At 38.7% G+C, this 11,357-nt stretch overlaps 2 protein-coding genes across 4 annotated transcripts; one reads left to right on the forward strand and one right to left on the reverse strand.

Annotated features, from left to right (window-relative positions):
- The first annotated feature begins 1,020 nt into the window (after positions 1-1,020).
- On the forward strand, positions 1,021-3,025 carry LOC112285435 (coatomer subunit zeta-2). The gene is made up of 6 exons (XM_024526265.3): positions 1,021-1,252; positions 1,511-1,670; positions 1,949-2,096; positions 2,274-2,351; positions 2,590-2,674; positions 2,795-3,025. The coding sequence occupies exons 1-6, from the start codon at positions 1,247-1,249 to the stop codon at positions 2,852-2,854; spliced, it is 537 nt and encodes a 178-aa protein (XP_024382033.1). The 5' UTR covers positions 1,021-1,246; the 3' UTR covers positions 2,855-3,025.
- A 3,866-nt stretch (positions 3,026-6,891) lies between these two features.
- Positions 6,892-10,889, reverse strand: LOC112286031 (sugar transport protein MST4). 3 transcript variants are annotated; one of them, XM_024527535.3, is made up of 6 exons: positions 10,615-10,889; positions 10,256-10,385; positions 9,949-10,033; positions 9,545-9,806; positions 8,843-9,319; positions 6,892-8,517 (listed from the first exon to the last, which is right to left on the reverse strand). In XM_024527535.3, exons 5-6 carry the CDS (start codon positions 9,305-9,307, stop codon positions 7,438-7,440), a joined length of 1,545 nt encoding a protein of 514 aa, XP_024383303.1. In that variant the 5' UTR covers positions 9,308-9,319; positions 9,545-9,806; positions 9,949-10,033; positions 10,256-10,385; positions 10,615-10,889; the 3' UTR covers positions 6,892-7,437. The 3 variants fall into 3 exon arrangements, with proteins under 3 accessions (XP_024383303.1, XP_024383302.1, XP_090108496.1); XM_024527534.3 differs by lacking the exon at positions 10,615-10,889 and having other exon boundaries at positions 10,256-10,611; XM_090252370.1 differs by lacking the exon at positions 10,615-10,889 and having other exon boundaries at positions 10,361-10,556.
- Positions 10,890-11,357: the final 468 nt, after the last annotated feature.

Raw genomic sequence — 11,357 nt, forward strand, 5'->3', positions numbered from 1 at the left:
GTCACTGTAGATGAGTTAAGAAACAATAAAGTTTTAATAATAAACACAGCACAAGAAAAGAAGGTCTAAATAAGTACAAAAACATTCACCCTTTTCACATTGTGCAAATGGTGGTTTTTTACGTCCACCATATTGATAATCAATAATAACAAACTCACCACACAACACAAGGACCATACCATAATAACCTACCATAAAACCTTCACAACCTTCATCAAACAAAATTCTAATTTTATTACAGGGACAAAATTTCTATCAATATAAAAACACATCCCCCATTCCTCTCATTTACAAAATTCCCACTAATAAACTTCATAAATCTCTAGAAGACCTTTACAGATAATCGATTACGTAACAATAATCAAAATACTAAACATCAATTTAACTTCAAAAAAGAAAAAGAAGAAGAAAAAAACGCCAAGACTTGAGAGTCGACAAGGACGAAAAAGCAAGATGTAGAAGAGAATTCAGTTCCCTAGAGAGCATTGTGGAAAGGGAAGCAAGGAACGAAACCCTAAAAAAACGAGGGCAGGATTGGTTGCATCGGCGTCGTCACCGTCGTCGACGATCCGCTTCGAGGACACACACTCACACACACACACACTCGATTCCTCGCGATGCAGGAATTGTTACTGCAAGCGAAGCCTCGACGACCCCACAATCAAACCGCACGCACACAACGTTGTGGCGATTCCAACCGAGACTAGTTCAACCCAGTTGAAAACCCGAGGTGGGAAAATCCGCGACCCGAATGCGTGCTCTTCTTCGCATCTCCATCGCCGGCAGTGGAGCTCATTACCAGCCTCGGATTTTACTGGGTCGCCGCAAAATTCAATCGTGCGGACGTGCGGACGTTTTGAGGAGATCTGCTGTGGAGTTTTCGTCGTTCGTCCATATTTTCGGCCACTGGATTTCTCGTTTCTTCCTCCTCCCTGCTCCTCCTCGTCGCTGGTTTTCATCCACTGGACGTCATCACCATCCTCTAGTCGCTGTGTCCGTTTTTCCTCACTTTTGCCTCGTTCGCTCCAAGCGTGATTCGACAACGGGGTCTTCGTGTTTTTTTCTTGCACTATCCGGAGGACTTTGCTCGCCGCAGCAGATTTCCGGTGTAGTTCCTTTTCTGGGGTGCTCTGGTGATATCTAATCGGGCTTCGCAAGTCCCCCGGAAAGTGGGTCTGGGTTAGATCTGGTGGAAGCCGCATTTGAAAGCGAGGTGTTGAAGGAGCTGCGGATCGACGCTATTAAAATGGATGTGAGTGTTTTTTTTGTGTCTTTGGATTTGTGTTTTTGTTTATCTTGGTCAACTTGTGGGTTGCGCTTCTTTTCTGCGGAGTCTTGTTTTGTTTGGTATTTTGGTATTGGTTTTGGTTTTGGTTTTATTTTTATTTTATTTTTTTGATTTCCCTCGGGAACGGGCATCGAGGCTTTGTACTGTTGCGAAGGATGAGTCGGTAGACAGAGGGTTTAGGGTTCTGATGATTGGATCATGACATTGCGATTCTGGATGCAGGTTTCTACACCTTTGATAAAGAATGTTCTGCTTCTAGATTCGGAAGGGAAGCGCGTAGCTGTTAAGTATTACTCGGATGACTGGCCTAAGCTTGCTGATAAATTGGCGTATGAGAAATCCGTGTTCACGAAAACCCAACGCTCGATTGCCCGCTCAGAAGGTATGATCTAAGCGTTGTTACCCTCTGTATGCTGCGGCCAGGCAAATATCATGGATTAGGTTTTAAAGCAATCGTAACGTCCTCTTGTCGGCTTTACATCTCATATGGCATACTAAACTTGTGCGAACTTTTACAATAGTGCTATTGTACTGGTACACGTTTAATCGTGTATTTGTTTTCTCATAAAACATTGTTGATCTCCAAGTTCCATAAATAACTTGTTTTCAGCTATTTGGATAATCGCTATAGCGAATAATACGATGATAATTTTTTTGCAGCTGAGATTGGAATGTTTGATGGATATATTGTGGTCTACAAGTTCATCTCAGACCTCCATTTCTATGTCACGGGAGGTGAGGATGAGAACGAACTGATTGTGGCAACAGTCCTGCAAGGGTTCTTTGACGCCGTCGGTTTACTTCTCAGGTTGATTTCCGGGATGTCGTTTGCCTCGACCTGCATTTATCTTCCCATACGTCGCGCTCTTGATTTATAGTGCATGTCAGATTCTCGTCAGTCCCAATGGTTTCATGTTGAATATAAGCTACACGATGGCAGCCACCTGGACCTTCAGTAACTTCGATTGGATTACGTGTGTTGCAGAAACAACGTCGACAAAAAGAGTGTGCTGGAAAACCTAGATCTCGTCCTTCTCTGCCTTGATGAGATCATAGATGGCGGGTATATCTTCTGCTGCCTTCAATCCTGTGAATGATTTTATAGAATGATATTGCGTATCTATGTGAGTTCTGAAAGGAAACGGAATTGAAGATGTACTTGTTCTGCCATGTTGACCCCACTTGTAATCTCGGCAAAGTTGAGCGACCCATTCAAACGTTCTCTTGTTACGCAACGTACTTACAGTGACTCAGGCTTTTGGATCTGATGCGTTGGTATTTTGAAATGTCTCATATTGCAGCATCATTCTAGAGACTGATGCCAACGTCATAGCCGGCAGAGTTTCAATGCGGGGTGCTGATGCGGATGTTCCCCTTTCAGAACAGGTACTGTTAGAACTCTCTTCTGGTTTCTGTGATGCTTGCAGCTTCAGGATTGTTAATATCGACTTCCGTTTACGAGTCTGTCGGTGGTTGGAATCAATCCTTTGTGTACGATGTGTGCAGACACTCGCTCAAGCATTGGCCACCGCCAAGGAGCATTTTGCAAGATCACTTCTCAAGTAGGGATTAGTAGTTATTTGGTAGCAAAAAGTGGACAGAACTGCGACTCTGCAGAGTTGCTCCTCTTACTTTTTTCAAGGCTTAGCCTTGAAATCTTCCATCTTTTCTGTATCACTTGCCTACATAATCAAAATGTTTACATAAACGATTCAAATAAACAGATATTTACTTCTATTTTTTTCTTTTTCTGAGTTTCGAAGAATGTAAACTAACACCTCTTGTGAGGCTTTTTACTAAAAAAAAAATACATTTCTCATCATGCATTTCATTCTTAAAGTTACCAAATTCTTCATGCCAAGATGTCTTCAAATTGGATAGTCTAGGGTAGTTTCTTTCAGGAAGTCATTTTTGAGTCGTTTCATGTACGTATTTTCAACTCATCAAGGAAAGTAGATTTTGCATCTATTTGATATACTTTCCATTCAATCAAACCTTAAATGACATTAATACAGTGTATGCTATTTAGTTAATATACTTATTATTTTACATGTTTGTTCATTTTTTCTGGTTGTGAAATACGAAACTTTAATGTCAATTGGGGCTTTTTAACACTAAAAAATGTCAAAGTATTTCACGCAATGAGAATACACATTTTTGGTCACGAAACATCTCTTTAATTTTTATTTATCCTTTGATAATCTTCTATTTCTGTCCATAAAAAAAATCAAACAAATCCAAATTCAAGGGGATGGAATTATTTTACATCAATTATTATTATTATTATTATACCAATTTCTCCCATTTTGTTGCCTCTGTTTTTAGAATTATAATTGAATTGAAGTGAATTGAATTAATTTTTCCATTTTGACTGTCAAAAGTTTTAAGAGATGTTTATGTGTGACAATGTGGTAGAAACGTTTTCTTAAATATAATGTTCAAAAAATAAAAATGAAGTACATGTCTATATATGTATATATAAAATACTAATTAAATTAAAGAGAATTTTCTTCTATTTAAATTTAAAAAAATCCTAAAGAAATAAAAAATGAACCAAAACCATATTAAAAATTGAGATAAATTCTAAAAAAACAATTTGACATAAAATACCCCTTCCTAAAAAACACTTAACATTTATTAACTAAACATTGTAACTAAATCTATTGTTACTAAATTTGATGTTTTCATATCCTTCAAAGATTAGCACAAGCAGCTTAATCCATTACTTATTTATTTATTCTTATTACTTTTTATTATTTATTTATTTATTTATTAATTTACTTCTTTTGTTGTCAATATTGTATTCACTATTGAATTGCATACTTGCAACTTAAATACTATTAGAGGAAATCTTTGGACACAAATTCATTTTTGATTTTTAAACATAGAAGGTAGGTACACAAATTTGCATCAATCAATTAAGCATCTACAACCACAAAGTGACATCTTGGTAGATTGCATAGTTTGATATACAAATTCATTGTTATTTTGATTGTCAACCAAAATTGACAAGGCTTTAGTTCACATTGATTCATTCAAGCAAGTATTGTGAATTGAAGAGAAGCCAACAATCAAATCCTAATTTGGCAAATTATCTCATTATTGTAAGAGTAGACAAAACACTCATAGAATGACACAAACAACATTTAATGAGTGAAGAATAGATAATGTTAAACAAGAATGACTAATGGAAATTGCTCCTAAGACTAATTGAGTTTTCTTAATCATAAAAGTGTTTTTCAATTCGAAGTGCATTTGCAAAGGTATTATTCTAAGCATGGTTTTATTGCTAGAAAAATCAATTTCTTCATTTCCCTCTTTAATTTTTAATATTATAGATTGCAAGTATCAAAGATTATCTTGTGTAATTCAATGATATGTTTAGATTATTGTTATGGTCTCATCAATCAAGTGAGCTATTGAAGAGAGTATTTTTTGAGATAAGTGTATTGAAGCAACTTGTTTGATTATATTACATTTTGTAGCTTTAGTCAATATACATGGTTGTGAGTTCTAGATATTGGATGCAAGCTCTTGACTAGAGTAGCTAGTAGCAATTTTTATAGTAATTCTACTTAGTATTTTAATTGCAGATTAACAACACTAAAGACATTGGTTACTTGGATACAATTGGAGCTCCCGACTTTAAAAGAAGCAACACTAGTAAATAAGGTGGGATTTTGTGATGGAGAATAAGAGATCTTGTGGCTTGCAACTTCACATAAAACTACTTTACATTGTTGAATAGAATTACAAGCAAAACCACTCTAAAATGCATGACAATTTATATTATTGTCTATATGCTATTAAAGATTTTTAGAGCTTTTATGATTACATGAATGTAATTAAGTACCATGGTATTTACCTATTCTTGCTTCAATACTTCAAGATACTTCTAAAAGTCTTTCTTATCATATTGTTTTTCTCATTGTAATCATTTTGTTGCTTTGCCTTTTTTGTTATGACTATTATCTTTTTAGTCACTAGTAAGGGTGTCAAATTTCTTGATGATTCTATTAAGAATGATAATTTATTTACTATCAAAAGCAACTAGATAATTTGTTCTATATCTAATTATTTTTTGTAGACATGTGTGATTAAGACTACATAGAGCTTTGTACTACAAGAGCATCAACTTTGTTTTAAAGGGATAAATCCAAATTTAACTCTTGAATTATGAGCCTGAATTTTGAGCTAATTTTTTATTATTTGATAGGTGTTATTTGACAAAAATAGCACCAACCGTTGAATCACCAACTCTACCTTAAGTACTCTATGTTTTCTAATATCCTTCTTAAAATTAAAGCTAGGTTCTAAGATACTTTTACTCTTTTAATTTATAAAGAAAATCAAAAGTTTCTTGTAATGGTTCAAAGATCTCTTTTCCTATTGGAGACTACACAATGATTGATTTGGACATTCCTTGAATTTGTAATATTATTAATAGAATATATTTGATATCTTCTAAAGATAAAAAAGATCTAACAAATTTTCTTGAGATGAAGAAAGACTTATGTAAATAAGACTATGTGGAGTTCTATTCTACAAGTGAATCAAAGAGATAAAGACTAAATTAATTCTTGAATTATAGGCATGATTTAGGGCTAACCTACTAATGGTTGATAAGTATTATTTGACAAAAATAGGACCAACTAAAATACACCTTCCTAAAGAATGTGCACTTTATCCATTGTGGAGTGCATTAACAATGTTCCAAAAATTACATCGTAGTGCACAATGCAAGTTTAGGACAGCTTGTGGTGACATTAGGAAAAATTGTAATGGCATGTGGTGGATGGCAAGTTGTGATAGCAATAGTCAATTTATAGTGGCATTAGTAATTCTCTCAAAGTAAAAATAAGAAAAAATAAAATTTTAAACATATCAAAATAATAAAAATAAATATTTTAATAAGATTTATAAAATATATAAAATATGGCTTATGGTAATCAATTAATTTTTTTTATTAAGCCTTATTAAAAATAAATTTAATTAAAATTATACTATTTTTATGAAATCATAGTATTTTGAAGATATTTAAGAGAGTCTTGAAACACTAGCCTACTTTGCTACTTTATTTTTGACTACTTCTACAGATACTAACAGTACACTAAGATGATAATAGTGTATTTGCATCATTTAGAAGAACGTTTTATGGATTGTTAAAATAAAATTAAAACTTGTTTTCACCTTTTTGGGCTACTATGCTTGATTTAAAAAAAATAGCTTGATTTAGGCAGTATTTAAATTCTATTAACAGGATTGGTATTTTTCTACACATTTTATCAAACTATTGCAAAAATATTTATAATTCCTACTATAAGATAGATTTAAAAGAATCTGATTTTTTTTTACCATAACCTTTTTTTTAATAAATTGCTGTAAGTTATTTTTAAATATATATTTTAATATAATCTATACCACTTTGTCTGTAATTTCAAGTTTTTAAAATAATCCCTTAGAACTCTAAATTCTCCAAAAAAAACTTTATTGAGCTTCTTCAAGCACTCTGGATCTCTAAAAGACTAGACTTACAAGCACATTCAACATGGAACATTAGCATATAGACATTCCAAATCAACAAATACACTTGCACTCCAATCTACAACAATAAACATTCAAATAACATGTAATTCAATACTTAAGTAAATGAAAGATTCATAGTATGTCAAACTATAACAAACCCTCACAGCCATTCCAACCCAACTATCACTTTATCCTACCTGAAACCCTCTGCTTGCACACAAAATTCTCTTTAAAGAGTCTAGATATTTAACATTCTTCTTACAAACCTTAAGGAGGGTTACAAGCCTATCACCAATGACTAAAGAGATTGGAAATGTAAACAAGATGTAGAGCCTAAAAACAGGGCTGTGGATCTGAACGGAGAATCACTACAGCGAGTCCAGATTAGACTAACCAACTATTCGAACACGCCTTGGTTGCAAACAGCTTAACGGTAATTAGATCTAATTCTCCAGTTTTACAGAAGTTCAATGCCAACACACTGCACAGCAGACTACCCTTGCTATTGAAAACTTCGCAGAGCAAGACGATGAGTACGTCGAGTGAAGTTCTTCACTCAACTTCCAAGCCAGCCATTGCAACTCTCACAAACTGGTGCACAACAGTTCCAACCAAGATCTTAGCTAATCAGCAACCTTGGGCTTTTCACCATGAACAGGCAGGTCGTCAGCGGGGACGATGCGCTTCCAAAACCAATGCTGCCGCCACACGTAGATCATCTCCTCGATCGGAACCCCTTTGGTTTCCGGCAAAAACAATGCTATGAAGACAGTCATAATCACCACCCACCCTGCAAAGAACAGGAAGATTCCGTACTCGAAGTGACACAATATCGTCAAGAACGCTTGCGCGATGACGAATGTGAAGATCAGGTTCACGCAGACTGTGATGGCCATACCTGCAGAGCGTGTCTCGATGGGGAAGATCTCACTGGGGACCAGCCAACCCAGTGGACCCCAGGACCACGCGAATGCGGCCACATATATGCACACCAATATTACAATGGCCATCGCCTCACCCTTAGACAGCTCGTTTGTTCCGCTGAACTTCAGAGCCAGGATGATGCCGATGATCACTTGGCTGATGAGCATCTGCATTCCCCCCTGCAGGAATAGGACGCGCCGACCCCACTTGTCCACTACACCTAACGACACCAGTGTGGCCACCACGTTTACGGCGCCCGTGATGACGGCTGAGTACAGGGATGCGTTTGTACTGAACCCGATTGTGTTGAAAAGCACGGGGATGTAGAACATGACGGCATTGATGCCCGTGACCTGCTGGAAAAACGGAATGGCGATGGCCATCACCAGCTGGGGCCTGTTCCTCTTTTGCAGAAGGTTTCGAAATGGGTGCTTTACTCTCTGTGCAATCTCGCTGGCCTCCACCATGTCGTCGTACTCGGCATTCACGTCATCCGTGCCACGGATCCTGGTCAAGATGTGTCGGCCTTGCTCAGTCTTGCCTCGCTCGATCAAACTGTTGGGGGTTTCGGGGCAAAAGAGACCACCCAGCGTGAGCAGGACCGCAGGTACAGCAGCCAAGCCCAGAGAGAGACGCCATCCCCAGGGATGAACTTTGGCAGTGCCGTAATTGATGAGGCTAGCAGCTAGGATGCCGATGGTGGTTGCCAGCTGAAACATGATGTTGAGACCTCCCCTGAGCCTAGCAGGCGCCATCTCCGACAGATACAGGGGTACCGACTGCACAGTGCAACCCAGGTCACCAAAGGATTCTGTCAACATAAATTGACTAGTCCAACTGAAAGTAGTTGCAGTGGCTTCCACTCTGTTCTGAAACTTGATATAGCAGAATAGTAATGGAGTAGTATAAATACTGACTTGAAAAGTGAACATTTCATTATACAATAATTCGTGCGCATGAAAACGAACTTAGGACACAATGATTAAGCAATGATGTATTAGAATATCCCCACAGTGAAGGTTTGTGACGAGTAATGAACGAGATTTTGTAAACTGACGGAAGGGCTTATTTCAGGTATGGAGAGACAACGTCAGAGGTTATTACCTGATTTGCGAATCCAACACCAGCTCCAAGGAGAAGACGACCAATAATGAGCATGGCAAGATTCACGGCAGCGGCATTGAAGATGGACCCCGCCAAGAACGCCAAGCCGGCGATTAGCATACTGACCTTGCGCCCAAGCAATCGGGTGGTATAGGAGGCGAAAAAGGTCGCCACCAGACCAGCCAAGTAGAGTGACGAGGTGAAAAGTTGCAAGCCTTGGTCGTCATACTTGCAGTAGTGGCTCTCGTGCAAGTCGTTGGAGTGTTTATTACGGTAGACATGGGGGAAGAATTTGATCAAAAAGTCGTCCATGGCAGTGACACCGCCTGAAATACCGATGTCATAGCCAAAGAGAAGACCTCCACTGGCAGCAACGATGCACGCCATGACCACGAACACAGTTACCTTCCCTCCATATTGATCCGCCTTCATACCATGATAGCTCACCACACCACCGCCCGCCATCTCCACACAATTCTGGAATCACACAGTTCAATCCTTATGTTCAACCAGGTTTCAGCTGTGATGTTTCGGAGGGCATCACAATCCAGGAAAAAGAAAAAGAAACCAAAAATACCAACAAAACTATTCTTAAGTCACGGGTCCCATATCAACGATCAAGTCATGCAAATAAAGCAGGGAACACGACCCCCTGAAATCAAGGCTCCTGGAGGTGACAACTCGAAGCGAGGGAGGGCTTACAAGACTGGTTGTTGTAACAATCGTGTGTAGAGATGTTGAGATCAATTGCTGCAGTTCTGCGAATGAAGATGCACGAAAATGGAAATTATTCGAAGAATATCCTGGTCAGGAATTTTCGAGGGCAGGAATTGTGTTTCTGAAGATCAATGTCAGTGCCACCACGCACTGGGGTGTCGGAATGAGTATACTTGGAAGCTAGCGGTCAATCTCCCCCGCCGCTGCTACACAATAAATTGTTGTATTTACTCCAGATCATGCAACGCTGCACCTCACACACACACACACATTATTGCAACGCTCTATTTAGAAACAAATTGCAAAACCCAGTACCATCGATTTTAACTCATCGTCCTCCGGCCATATGCCACCGTGTTTCTACCGTATTCGGCCTCTCGTACACGTACCTGGTGCCTGCTCATGCCGTTAACCCGGACCAACAGCTTATGCACAGTCACGGAGCTCTCAACCTCGCCCACAACTTGCATCACCCTGCGGACGTTTAATCCCAAACCCAGCTGTAGTCAGATTCTCTGCTATGCCGGTTTCCCTTCTAAAGCCTCTCAAAACCCTGGCCCAGTCGACGTCTCTCCACGCTAGCTACAGAGCAATGCAACAATCCACCAACCAGTGCCAAGCATTCAGCAACTAACTATCATAACAAAACAACCTGAAACACAATTGAACAATCACAGTGCAACGCAGGCCACTCACTGCCATCTTATCGGCCAGCGGGCTCAGGAATCGTTCAGACGAGCAACAGCGGATGTGCAGGGAAACGTCTACTTGTCGACGTTACCCTCCAGTTTGTTCCGTTACCTCCACAAGCTAGCTCCTATGTCTCCTGCAACATCCACTGGCAAGACTTTTTAGGACTGTGGCCCATCTGATGGAACTGATGATGATGATGATAATGACGAGCTGCAGGCAACTAGAAGTCTACTAGAGTTGCAACTAGCAAGAACCAGGTGCAAAAGAAGAAACGCTGCGAAAACTCCAGAGGTGGCAATTGTGAACACGGAATCTTAGAAATGTCAAGAATCATCGGCAAATGGAATTGAATATTGGGTTACCATGAGATCGTTGTCAGCAACGGTTGGACTTTGGAGACACAAAGCGTAGCTGCCTCGAGATATTATCCACTGACCGCAGCAGACATTGTTCTAACGACGATTGTAATGGCATCGTTGACCGATTTTTAATTCCTGCATTATCGTTCCTGTTGGGGTTTTCGGCGTTGCGTGACTGGTTGTGGTCCAGTCAAGGCTAGACTTCTGACAGTCACCGCCCCTGCAACCATAACTCCAAACAGATCTCTCGCTCACTCACATACTCACTCACTCATTCTATTTGCCTCCTCGTGGATCATGCACACCATTCAGCGACGCTTTTGCTCCGACTAGCCATTGTTTCCCGCCTCTCACATCCGATCATTGTGGGTTTTAGGGTTTTGAATCTTCACTGGCTGCTCTTCTTTCTAGGTTTTGATATTATAAGTTGTTCTAGACTTCGATCTACATTCTAGGTTTTGATATGCTAGTTTTTTTAGGTTTAGATTTTTGATATTCCAAGTAGTTTTAAAGTTTTGATTTTAATTCTAGTTTTTGGTATTATAAGTTGTTCCAGGTTTCGAGTTTGGTAGTAAGTTTTTGATGTTTTAAATTTTGGTGTTTCTATGTTATTTTAGATTTTAGATTTTAGATTTTTTTTTTTTTTTTTTTTTTTTTTTTTCCTTCTAGATTTAGATGTTTATTTGTTGGTTGTTTTCTAGGTTTGGATCCTCTTGTTGATTTTTATGTTAACTCTCTATATGTTT

The sequence above is a fragment of the Physcomitrium patens genome, chromosome 8 (assembly GCF_059467195.1).
Source record: "Physcomitrium patens ecotype Gransden chromosome 8, ASM5946719v1, whole genome shotgun sequence".
Lineage (NCBI taxonomy): Eukaryota > Viridiplantae > Streptophyta > Bryopsida > Funariales > Funariaceae > Physcomitrium > Physcomitrium patens.